General features: G+C 37.1%; 1 protein-coding gene, 1 non-coding gene and 1 pseudogene across 2 annotated transcripts; 1 reads left to right on the top strand and 2 right to left on the bottom strand.

Annotated features, from left to right (window-relative positions):
• Positions 1-461: 461 nt before the first annotated feature.
• LOC103413988 (uncharacterized) lies at positions 462-3,977 on the bottom strand. The gene is made up of 9 exons (XM_008352410.4): positions 3,592-3,977; positions 3,120-3,184; positions 2,688-2,736; positions 2,407-2,501; positions 2,170-2,255; positions 2,025-2,084; positions 1,850-1,931; positions 1,131-1,244; positions 462-891 (listed from the first exon to the last, which is right to left on the bottom strand). The coding sequence occupies exons 1-9, from the start codon at positions 3,776-3,778 to the stop codon at positions 721-723; spliced, it is 909 nt and encodes a 302-aa protein (XP_008350632.2). The 5' UTR covers positions 3,779-3,977; the 3' UTR covers positions 462-720.
• A 1,524-nt stretch (positions 3,978-5,501) lies between these two features.
• LOC103451018 (multisubstrate pseudouridine synthase 7-like) lies at positions 5,502-12,119 on the top strand (annotated as a pseudogene).
• A 240-nt stretch (positions 12,120-12,359) lies between these two features.
• Positions 12,360-12,432, bottom strand: TRNAF-GAA (transfer RNA phenylalanine (anticodon GAA)). The gene has a single exon. It is a non-coding gene; the product is annotated as a tRNA-Phe (tRNA).
• Positions 12,433-13,332: the final 900 nt, after the last annotated feature.

The raw sequence follows: 13,332 nt of genomic DNA on the forward strand, positions 1-13,332 counted from the left end.
AATTAAAACTCAAGTTTTCAAACAATTTTAATTAGTTTTCCTATAATTAAAAGGGGGTTAATCAAGCATCTTATTTCTAATCACATTCCTAAATAGTTATTTTTTGGTCTTATTTCATTATTTAGGTATATGAGTTGAGATCTTACATAAGAAGGATCGAGTCGAGAAAAATGATATGTATTGTCACGTGCTGGTTAACACATGAGAATGATGAAAGCCATTTATTATTTAAATTTAAAAGTCTTATTTATTTCTTACGGACATCAAGATCAGGACATGTCACGACGTGTTTTGATCCATGACTTGTTTTCTCAAGTGGTTTGGGGAAAACACGACACCACGTCGTTTTGCTCCATGCCCTTCGCATATATGTTCAACTGTGGCTAGATTAAGCTCGTAATGATTGACTTCAACACGAAAAATGCATAAACATCGCCAAAGAACTGAACTAGAGACTTGAATTTGGATAAAAATAAAATTTTATTCCACAAAGAAGAAAGGGTCTTACTCATACATTCCTAGTTAGCCACTGTGGCCATCCTAAAGAATACATCTCGTCCTCTTATTAAGGACTCGGAAAAAAAGACAGAAACAAGTCGAAACACTGAAAAAAAATCATTTAACATAACTAGATATGAGATTCTTGTAATTCAAAGCCATCCGGCACCAAGTCACCACTCGCCTGTTTTGGTATACGAAGATTCTTCGAAGACTAAGGAGTTATGATGAAACTTTCAAGCTTTTCAAAGCGGTCGTAAGCAGGGAAAGTTTGTCAGGAGCTCTCTGCTTGTAGTCTTTCTCCAACGCTGTTGCTGCCAGCGATTGTAGCTCTAAGCTCTCTTTGTCTTCCTTGTTCCTTCCCTTTGCAAGCTGTCCGATGGCAGAAGTGCACTAGAAGGCAGGAGTTAAAACGTTCTTTCAGTAATTCAAGTTGGTCACAAGAGCAGGAAAAGAAAGGGCTGAAAACAATCTGAATAATCAAATTAAATATACGGCGTCTAAAACTTGAACAATCAAATTAAAGAGACGACTCTCGGCCACAGCAGGATCAGCAATGTTCTAAACTTGAATTGCCCCAGTATATAGTATCTCTGAATCAATGCAGCTCAAGAGGGAGAGAAAGAACTCACCAAGTTAATACCAAAAAGTGCTCTGGTATTCTTGCCCCCAGTCAAGTCTATAACGGATGCATAGTATTTTTTTGCGGTCTGAAGGTTTTCCAATCCACCAAGAGTGTAAAGCACCTGTTGACCACAGAGAGCAAAATATCAGAAATTTGCTGGGGTCTTTAGTGCTGTTAAACATGTAATCATGATTATATGTTGAATACGCATTGCTTCATTTCTTCACTCAGAATAGTCACATTTGGTCGTTTGACTCCTTTCCAAATAGCAGGGCAACAAAATATCAAGGATGTTGATTGCAAGTTGGATACGAGGTGTTTATATTAGGAGTTGCTTCACAAAATCAATATCATTAGCCTTCTATTTTAGGATATCATATCCTAGCCGACTCTAGCTTGACATTTTGCACCATCTGAAGTCCTGTGTAAATTTTCCATTCAAATCACTAAATTTTACATAAGAGAAACCAGTGCTGATGCAAAACATTTCCTTTATTTGTAAGCCAATAATTCATTGCTAATTACGAAGTCTGGTATAGTATTGCAGTAATTTGGGGGATAAAAAAAGAAGATTTTAGGTTATTTTTTGGTTTTTACAGCCATCAACGAAAGGGTACATATGGAGCTTTTTGTAATGAAAAATAATATTTTTTAGCCATGAAACCAGCATAAACATTTCAAGCAAACAGGAATTACTGGCCAGTAAAAGGGAAAAGAAAAACTTACATCAGCATAAGCTAAGTGGTGAAGAGGAACAGTAGGTTGCGATAATATCAGCTCCTCGTAGCAGAACGCAGCTTGCTTGTACCTAGTTTGCATAAAAAAAACATAACTTATCAATTAGCAACGAAACATATGTAATTTGAAGATGAGAAGTTTCCATAAGTCAGCTGAAACATACATTTGCAAGGAAACATAGATTTCAGCCAGCTCTCTCCATGCATCATGATCAGCCATAAATCTGTCGAAGGGGAAAATACAACTCAGCAAAATCTTTTTGGCGATAAAAAATATTTTTCTTCTAAGGAATTTAATATATGCCTTACATTTCCAGATATTTATTAAGCCACTCAATGGCCCCTGAAGTGTCTCCTTGTGCCTTTGCCATAGCTACTCTTCTCTTATGTATCACCTGCATAACAAAAATAAATTGAATTTACATAACCATTTTTCGTTTATCTTTGCTTGAAAAAAGAACATGCTATTTAACAAATATAAAGCGACATGATCCATCTTAAAAAATGTGGATTGATCCTTCCATGAAGAGTTTTTATATGAATTACTTGATCGAGTGGATTTTCCTCCAAAAAGCTTGAGTAAGCCTTTTCTGCCTCTGCCCAAGATCCCTTTGCCTCTAGCAACATAGCCTCTAGCCTACCTGTGATTTGTGCCAAAACAAATAGCTAAGCCACAATATAGCCAGAGCTAAAACTATAAGTATTAATTTCCACGCTGATTAGCCAAAACACTTTTCCTATAAAAATGTTTAGCCAATTATTTTGACACCACTATCAGATCTAAAATCAGAATTACACCCATGATTCAAATCAGTTAATCAACTTACCAACTCTTTTACTTTCTGGAAATGCCTTACGTAAAAGCCTAACGCAGTCCTGCAAAAGTTCAAGTAAGGCAGGCATGAGATAGCAGAATGTATCACATTCGCCTTACACAAATCTTACAATTCTCAAATCCAGGGTAGGTTATAAAACAGTTTCAGTATCTTCCCTCCTCCTAAGTGGGCAAGCGGAAAGTTTGAAGTTCGAAAATAAAAGCTTTGCAATTTTAGAAATGGTCGTACCCAGTGCACAAGGCTCCCGCTTTACGCAGGGTCTGGGAGAGGTAAATGTCGGCTAGCCTTACCCCCATTTATGGAGAGGCTGCTCCCAAGTCTCGAACCCGAGACCTACCACTCATGGGCGAAGGCACTTGCAATCGCACCAAGTGCGACCTCCCTTTGCAATTTTAGAAATGCAAGCCAAAAAAAATATCACACCTTTGCAACATTAAGAGACTGGCAGTCCATGGCTGCAATTGCCACTTGCTCATATAAAGTCCACTCTACATCAAAAAATACATACTACTTGTTAGTCAGAACCCAAAATCTCCCCCCAATAAAGAAGAACTCCATATCGGAGGATGCATGTTGCACAATACTCATGGCAAAGTTAAACTAACCGAAAACATCAAATTCGAACAATCAAATCCATTTCTTGATCACACAAGTTCAAATTAAGCTTATATGACAAATTAACTGCAAAATAACTACAAACCAAATTGAACTTATACAAATTCAAAAACACCAAATTGCAGAGAGTCCATAGTTTTTCATCAGTAAGCAATTCTAATCCATGCCCAATTCAAATCAAGCAATCACGATCACAAAAACAAGCAAATTAACCACAACCCAATTGAACTAACAAAAAACCCAGATGGAATCACCAACAATCCGAAGCTCAAAAACTCACCTTCCGTGCCCAGACTGGATCTTTTTTTGAGGTCATTCAAGATCGAGAGGCCGTACTTCAAGACCTTCTCGGAGCGGCGGACCTTGAGCTTTCGGACCAAGCAGAGGTACTCCCAGGCCCCTCCTCCTCCATTATCGACCTGGTTCTCGAGCCTGTTCAATTGGGTTTCTTCCGTTTTGCTCACCATCTTCGCCAATCCAACGAGCGAAGCTCCTCTCTCTCTCTCTAGATGTTTCTCTCTCTAGCCGACTTCTCGATCGATCTGTTTCGATTGGAGGAAAGAGAGAGGGAATTGACTCAGAACGCACTCTCACAGTTGTACTTGTCTTCTTTCTCTATCGGCTCACGCTCACTGGCTCAGGGTCACAATCGTAATTCTACACAATATCTGATTTCATGTTCACCCCCTGAATTTTTAGTATTTTTCACTTGGCCTAATTGGATAAATAGTCCATGTGGTTATAAGGTATTCGGATGATAGCCCCTGTAGTAAAAAAAATTCGGATTTAAACCCCTGTGGTCAGAGTCTGTTAGGATTTAAACCCCTGTGGTCTAAGTCTGTTAGGATTTATGCCCTTCTATCATTCCTCCATTAGGTTTAGGTTGACCAAATCGGATAAATGGTCCCCGTGGTCATAAGGAATTCGGAAGATAGCCCCTGTGGTAGAAAAAATTCGGATTCAAACCCCTGTGGTCTAAGTCCATTAGGATTTATGGCTGAAATTAGAGGTTCTGTCATTCCTTCGTTAAACTTACAGGTAGAGCAAAGTTTCTCTGAGTATCTATCATTAAAAAATATCTTACAATAAAAAGAGGGGGGAGAGAAGATTTTAGTTTATGGTAACAAAAATTCATTCATCTCAGTTATTTCACAAGAAGAAAAAGACGAAAACAGAGGATCTGTTGAATTTCAAATAGTTAGTTTCACCAATAGGATACGAAGACTTACTTCACATTTACAATTACACAAAAAAAACTATTTATCTCATAGAGGTTTACGTAAAATTCTGGGAAAACGCCAACGATTACTGTCTTATTTGTCAAAGAAAAATAGAATATGTTATAAGGAATTAATTAATCGGTTGGATATTCGGGAGTCAAAAACTTGTTAATTTTATAAAGGCATTTTGAATTATTTGATTTATTAGATCTTGAATTTTAATGAATTATGTGATTTATTAGTTCCACCTTGTTCTGTCGCGTCTTCTCAAAGAAACTCTGCTCCACCTGTAAGCTTAGCAGAGAAATGACAGAACCTTTAGTTTCGGGCATAAATCCTAACAAACTTAGACTACAGGGGTTTAAATCCAATCTTTTTTTACCACATGGACTATCTTCCGAATACCTTATGACCACGGGGACCATTTATCCGATTTTGCCAACCTAAACCTAATGGAGAAATGATAGAAGGGCATAAATCCTAACAGACTTAGACCACAGGGGTTTAAATCCTAACAGATTGTGACCACAGAGATTTAAATTCAAATTTTTTTACCACAGGGGCTATCATCCGAATACTTTATGACCACGGGGACCACATGGCTATCTTCTTTCTCTATCGGCTCACGCTCATTGGCTCAGGGTCACAATCGTAATTCTACACAATATCAGATTTCATGTTCACCCCCTGAATTTTTAGTATTTTTCACTTTGTTCAACATCAGTTAAGCGCTAGCGATTCTAGAATAGTCATCAGAAAGAGTTTGAACTAGACAAAAAGAATTCGGTAAGCTTTTGAAAATTCATCTCACTCTAAATAGGGAGAATTGTAAATCGTTATAACGAGAATCAATTTTATTTTCGTTTCGATTTTCAACAATTACAGTTTAATATGAATACCTGATTCCTGCTTACTCTGATTCTTAGTTGGTATACATGCCGTAACATCATTGTTTCCCTCAAGGTTTCAAAAGCTTAGGTCAACCTAAGATGGGAAAAAGAATATCTGAGGACCAAATTGGAACAATATCCAAGTTTAAGGGGCCAATTTACAATCAACAAAAGAAATTTGTCAAACGGAACAGTTGGAATGGGAACGAAACAGTGCGTTTCCCGGGAAAAAGCGGTATCCCCAAAATCAAAATGTGGCTTGAGCCCGCACCATCATGCTTCTCTATGCTAAAACCCTACTGCTCTGCTACTCCTCCACCACCACCGCTAACCACCGCCTTAAAAGCCCTAGTGGCGACAACCACGGAGGAATCCGACGTCGGAATCTTCTGCTACATCTCTCAGCTCCCTGGATTTCGCGGCATTTTAAAGCAAAGGTCTGGATTATAAATTTGTATGAGAAATTTGAGCATTCTGTTCTGTTTGGGATTTTTCAAGTTATTTAATGTCGTTACGATGTGCTTGGATGCCTAGAAAATGAAGGAAAATTTAATGAAAGTATTATTTTGCTGTAAAGTTAGGAACTTGAAGAAAACTAACCACAGGATATGAAATTCAGCATTTTTTTTTTATTATTTTCCTCATTGGATTCGTAATTTGCATATAAGTTATTATTTTTAGAGATAAATTATTTGTCGATATCTTAAAGCTTATTATTTTTTCTTGGTAAATCGTATAGGTATTCGGATTTTATGGTAAACGAAGTAGATAAGGAGGGAAATGTTGTTCATTTGACCAACTTGGATGCGCCGGTGGAGGTAAATAAGTTCATACTTTTGTTCTCATGATTTCATCCGAAGTACGTATGTGTATGTACAATTTAGTATTTATGGGAAGTATAATTCTTCGGGCGTATTCAGGCAGTTCAGGAAAGTGGAACAACGACAGGTGATGGTACAAGTAAAGATTATACGACCGAAATTGAATCATTTAGAGCTCTTGCTGGTCCTAATGATGCTGAGCGCTTGGAAACTTTTATCAAACAAATTAATTCCGGTGGCGAAGATGGTGTTATGCCTATTGTTCTTTCCCCAGATTATGATAAATCTCATCGAACGGTTAGTTTTTCAGTCTTATCTTTTTTTCTTTTTTTCTTTTTTTCTTTTATTTATAATTTCGATAGTGTTTTGCATAGAGACGTAGACATGACACTTGTGCAATCAGAGAGGTCAGGGTGGAACTGAGTATTTGATTTCCGCTAATGTGAAAAAGTACATATAATTCTTCCAAACTTAATCTGCATAAACCACCTTTACCACCATATTCAAAATGAGTAAATGAAACCCAGTTGACTCTCTCAGTTTCATTTGTGGCTTACATTATTTTTCTCCCAGGCAGTGCATAATTTTTTTAAGCAGCACTTCAAGTTCCTTGTCACTGACACAGTAGATGGACCAGATGCTTCATCAAAATGCATCCGGGTGAGGATAAATTCAGGTGGACAGAACAGCAGAGGCAGAAATTCCAGAAAACGAAAAGAAAGAGTTGATAAACCTTTTGATAGCAGGGGTTCAGAGGATTGGTCAGAGGATGTTGGCAAATTCCTTAGGTAAAAGGGTACTTTTAGGTCATTCTTCTCTTTTAAATATCTTTATTGGGATTTGCTGTAGTTGGACAGCAGAGCTGTTTGATTTATTCATATATGTAATCATGTGTAATGCATGCAATGGAACACTTATTAGTTAATCTGCACCATTCTCCTTTATTCTTTTGAAACTGTTCTCCCTGAAGTGCCCTCCTTAACAATGACTGATGAGAGCAATTGGCTAGCGGCGAATCAAGTGTTTTCTATATGTAGCTGTTAACTAATTTTCTTCTTCCCATGTCGGTTTGCATGCAAATAATAACTAGATTTGTTTTTCTTTTGGGGGCTTAAAGCTCTGTGTCAGCTTATCTGAAAGGTTCTTTTGACGTGAATGTACAGGTTTCATCTTTACAAGGAGAACAAGGATACACAGGAAGCCTTAGGAGTTATAGGAAAGATGCTTGGTGTCCAGGTATGGGTTCCAGCCGACAACTAATTGACTTGAACACCATTTGACATATGACTACTGTTTTGACAATGCTTAGCAAGTTAACATCTCCACTGCTGGATTTGTTTACATGGTAATTAGTGGGGTTTTGTTGCTCCTTTTTTGAAAAATATATGAGGATTTTGGTTAAGAAACTCATTATAGAGTCACTCTTTGCTTTAAGTGTCCTTTCTGCATGCATGGATGTAGTCAACACATTCAATATAATTAAGCGTGCATTTCAGTAATCTGTTGTCTTTGATTTCATTAAGGTCCATTTGCAGCATCTTTGGCCATACCGATGTTATTAAGTCAAAGTTTTCTGTGGTCATCATTAAATATTTAGCAAGTACCTGTGAAGTAGAGGTGATGAAATATAGTTGTTTTTTAGTTAGTTCACCACATGACAGAGCAAAATTTGGAATATTGGTTTCCATGTAAACAGTTGAGATTGGTTAGATATGTAGAAATTTATAGTACTTGTTTATCATCTTTGACTTAATGTATAGGTATCATATTACTTTTCTTTTGATGTATTTATATTGTTTTTTTCCATAGCCAAGGTCCTTTGGGTTTGCGGGTACAAAGGATAAGCGTGCTGTCACAACTCAGAGGGTAATTGATACTTGCTAATCTTTCTGCTTATGCCTTTAAATATTGTATATTTTCTTCTCTAGACGAAACATTTGCTCCACAAGTGAATGGCTTCTCATTGACCTTCATATATCAGACTTATGATAATCCACTTTAAAACTACATATTGTTCAAGCAACACGTAGGGGCTCACTTTTGATTGTTATCTAATCAGTGGGTAAGAGGATTATGACCGATATTTCGTAAGTTGAATATCCTTTAGTTATTAGGCTCACAGTAACTCCCTTCCAACGTATGTCTACTGCCATGAATCCTTGACTGCCAGTTTTTCTAGTCCGAGTAGTGGTTACCAAAGAGTTAATGAACTTCATTTTCTTGTTGTGTTTCCAGGTAACGGTTTTTAAGAAGCTTGCAAGTAAATTAGCTGCTCTTAATGATAGGTTGATCGGTATCAAAGTGGGTGACTTCTGGTAAGGCTGATGAATTGTGAATTATTGGTATCCCCGGTCAGTTGGGTTTTAATGCATACTAATGTGATAGTTGCATTTATCCAGTTATGTGACCAAAGGACTTGTCCTTGGCCAACTCTTGGGAAATCGGTTTACAATTACATTGAGGTAAGCATGTTCCCTGTAATCATTTACGTACGCTTGAATAATACATATTTCATGGCTAATTCTATTATTCACCATCTAATTTGCTCATTGTGTGCACTCACATTACTTGTCAGAGGAGTTGTTGCAGATTCGGAAGATACCATCAAAGCCTCCGCAAGTGCCTTGGGAAAGCAGGGATTTATTAACTACTTCGGTTTACAAGTACTCTCTCTCTCTCTCTCTCTCTGTGAGTATATCTTGTCCTGGTTTAGACTCCTTACATGCAATAAAAGCTAATGTTATTGATGTGTAGGTGTCTTATTCATTATTTTTGGCAAAAGTGGTTGTTTTGCCTTTTGTATCTAAAGCTATGTAAAAACACTTTCAAGTCATTACGTGTGCTGTATGTTTCTCATAAGTTGTCTTAAATAGAAAATGTTTTTAAGACTATTTATATGTTAGCGATGAGAATTTTAATTTCTTAAGGCATGTGGATTACAGTTTGTGGTGGTTAGTAAGATAATTTATAGCATGCATGGTAATGAATTCAGCGATTTGGAAGCGGTTCTGTGCCAACTCACCTTATTGGAGTGTCACTACTCAGAGGAGAGTGGAAATCTACCATAAGCATGTTCCTTGATCCAAGAGAAGGGGATATCCTTTTGTGCTTCTGGGTGTTGTGAGGATACTTTGCTTTTCATCTCTATACTTGACTTCTTCTTGCTAAACTGTTTAGTGCATGCTGCTATAGTGTTCCGTTGGTATTTGTTTTCTTTAACTTGAACTTCGATTACAAAGGAATGTGATTACAGAGGCACGAGAATATTATAAGGAAACTAATGATATTGAAGGGACCCTGAGGAAATTACCTCGACATCTGGTTTCTGAAAGAGCAATAGTAAGTAACCAAGTCACCAACTATGATTGCTTTGTTGGGACATGCTAGTTTTTTTCTTGATTCTATAAACTATCCCGAAAGACTAAGATTTATATCTAAATCCTTTTGTTTATTAGAGTAATCCTTCCCCATCCTCGCTTGTGCATCGTTTACGTGATTTTCATGCATCTGGCATGGTGATCATAATATTGTATGATTTTACTGAATTGGATTACTTCATCTTGTGCATCATGGCTGATCATTAATTTTTTACTTTTTTTTGTTCTCATACAGTTGCAGTGTCTGAAGAAATGTCCTGGAAACTACTTGCAGGCGTTGAGAGCTATTCCTAGAACTTTGAGGATGATGTAAGAGATTTTCCGGCAGAATTAGTTTCTGTTTTCTAATTTCGTAAATGGAGGCAATCTTAAGTTAATGTTATGCGTTTTTTGTGCTCAAGTCACTCAATACGAGCTTAATCTAGCCACAGTTGAACATATATACAATATATATAAGGGTGCAATGGCATTACCACTTTCTTGTGCATTATTTTCACCCTTTTTTCAGGTATGTACATAGTTACCAAAGCTATTTGTGGAACCATGCAGCGAGTATGAGAGTGAAGAAATATGGTATACCCCCATTTATTCATTGGAGCAACACCAATTCTTTAATTTTGAGAGGTCATGATGTGGACTGATTTTTTTTTTTTTTTTTGGGTCAAAATATTGTGGACTGGTTGCGTCACCATCATTATTGTTACCTTTGGCAAAGCTTTATTGCAACTATCTTTGTATCCTATATTTTTGTAAAACGAATTTGGTTCCACGATGACAGGAACTGACCAAGTTGTGTTGGGAGACTTGGTATATTGTAAAGGAAATGAGACTGAAAAAGTGACAGAAGTTGTTAGTTCTGAGTGCGTAGATGAAAATGGTGATGATACACTTGATCCTAATGATTTAGGCGATATAGCTGACACAAATCTTCCTGAGGAAAAGCTTAGTCTTGTGAAGGTTAGTTGTGTCCAGGTTGTTGAGAGTTTTTCCCTTGCTGTTCTAAGTAGTATGCTATGATTACAGCTACTTTAGTACCTTAATCTACAAATGCAACCCACCTTGTGGATTTTAATTTTAATTTTTAATTTAAAAGATTGGAAATATTAAGATGGTTCCCATCTGGCAGGCTGTAACTGCAGAAGATATCCAGAGTGGAAATTATACAATTGAGGATGTTGTCCTTCCTATGCCCGGGTAAGGAAAAGTTGACTGTCTTCCCTCATTGTATACTTCCCGGGCCGTCTCAAGGTTGCTGAAGCTATTTAATACTTTGTTGTTTTGCAGTTCAAGGGTCATTTTTCCAGAAAATGATATTGCTGATGTCTTTCATGATTTGGCAAAGAAGGTTTCTTATTCTCAGCAACAATTTCTCGATTTCTCCATGTTATTTATTTTTCTGAAAACGCTCATTGTTATTTATTTGATTTCCTAAATTTATTTCCCTCTAATTCTTAATCTGCCTTATTCTCCTCCTGGATTGTTGTTTATATATATCAATCAGGATGAAATCAGCTTGACAGAGAGCGTACATGATGTCAAGTACGGTTCCTCTTTTACCCCTCAGCTCGCCTCTTACCTCTCTCACGTCACGTGCTTCTGTTATAATAAAATGCACTCACCTTGTTTCTCTTTTTAGGGAATTCTCAATAACAAGCGTGACTGGAAATTATAGACGCATCTTCCAAAAACCAATGGACTTTGAATGGTATAGCTACTCTCGTTTTCTCATCTTTACATATAACTTCAGTTATTAAATAAATCGTGTACAATAATATGTTTGATTTTTATTGTTCCAGGGAGATACTAAAATACAGTGATGGTACTATACCTCTGGTGGACACCGACTTGGACAAAATTGCCAAAACCAAACCCGCTAGCGTAGACAAAGAGGATCCAGCCAGTCTAAATGGAGACGGAAGTTTGCATGACAACGCAAAACAGACAGAGTGCGTTGACAATGATATCGGGGGACAACAGAGAAAAGTTGCCGGAAGTTGGATCCCTCAGTGACACTAATCCTCAGGAAACTCAAATGGCTCTCAAGTTGAGCTTTACTCTCCCAGCTTCATGTTATGCAACAATGGCCATCAGAGAGCTACTGAAGACATCAACATCGGTATGTGCCTCGTTTAAATGCTTTCGTATTCTGTCAGTATCCCTCTTTCGAATGCGTACCACATTACTAAGGGAAAAATTCATGAGCAGGTTTGGTGTTTCATGTGTCTATATCTTGGTTCTCGCAGGTTGCGTTTCACAAAACGTTAAACTAAAGCGCGCATCAGAATCTCTGTAAGGACGGATAAGTTGAAGGCACGGGAGAAAACAACGATGGCACTCTTCCATACATCAAGATCTCGCCTTTTGGAACTGATCAATGTTTAACTTTCCTACTGGTTTTGTTAATCGACACACGGATGAAATTGTGTTTTAGTACTACAGAACAAAGAATCGGCGACATGATTGGGAAAATTTTGATTTTCATGCTTGAGAAATTTTTCAATGAGATTGTAAACCGTTACATTGTTACAATATATTACTAATTTATGACAATCAATCATGTCGTTCATTCAACATGTGAATTGGTAACATCACGTGGTCCGACGGCCACAGCCATAGTGTATGGAATAACAATGTCTCAAACCGGTGATCGTGCAAGAATTGATATTTTATATTGATAAAAATATATATAGATATAGAAAGTAAAAAATAATAATAATGTTAGAATATAAACAAAATAACATGCGGTGAAGGTGGATCGAACACCTGACCTTCAGATCTTCAGTCTGACGCTCTCCCAACTGAGCTATCCCCGCTAATGTTCTTTCCTTAACAAGTTAATTTTAATTAGGTTAGTCCTACAGCTTCTAGCAAACTTCAACGGCAACATAGGAACCACAAATTCTACCATAGTATCAATAAGAACAAAACACATGGTGTGAAACACATTGGAACCAAAATCACAAGTTGCAACGGAAATATATGCACATCTTTACGTCGTTCATAATGAGACTCCATATATTACACTCAACGATTAGATTATTCCTTTTGTACACAAATCCTTCAACTCATCGTGTGTGTTTGAATATAGCGTCAAAAAGTGTAATCCCTCGCTGTAAATTAAGTATATGGTTTCTCAAAAATATTATAATAATAGTATGTAGTAAGTATCCTGCAGCAAAAGTGAGTCAAGATGTAGGGTACAACAACAAAGTATCTCAACATTAAATCTCAAACCGTTATTATAAGAAATCAATGCTCATTAATTTATGTAAGCACACAAGTCCGTTGCAGAGATATTAGGTTTCACATTCTAGTACTACATCACGTGAGCTGCTAGTCGCATCACATACGAGTCCAAAACTTCACACAAAATGACAAGCTGACACCTAACTCTAGATCCAAAGTGAATGTAAACGGTGCATGTGAACTACACATGAAGCTAGTCCTTGGCCCATGACAGTACAAATAACTAAGAGACACCGTGCAAACATGTAATAATGAGCAGGTAAAACGCAGGGATGTCATGCCACAAGTTTATGCTCACAAATAATATTAAAAACATAAAGTGTACGAAATGTCTATTGTAAAGCTAAACATAGCATATCGCATCATAATTTATAAAAGCAATTGTTGGGAAAAATCACATATACATATATATACATAAAAATGAAAAGACCAACTCACATGTACATGCATGTTGTAACCGTTCGAGC

This window comes from Malus domestica, chromosome 12, assembly GCF_042453785.1.
Source record: "Malus domestica chromosome 12, GDT2T_hap1".
In the NCBI taxonomy this organism is placed as follows: domain Eukaryota; kingdom Viridiplantae; phylum Streptophyta; class Magnoliopsida; order Rosales; family Rosaceae; genus Malus; species Malus domestica.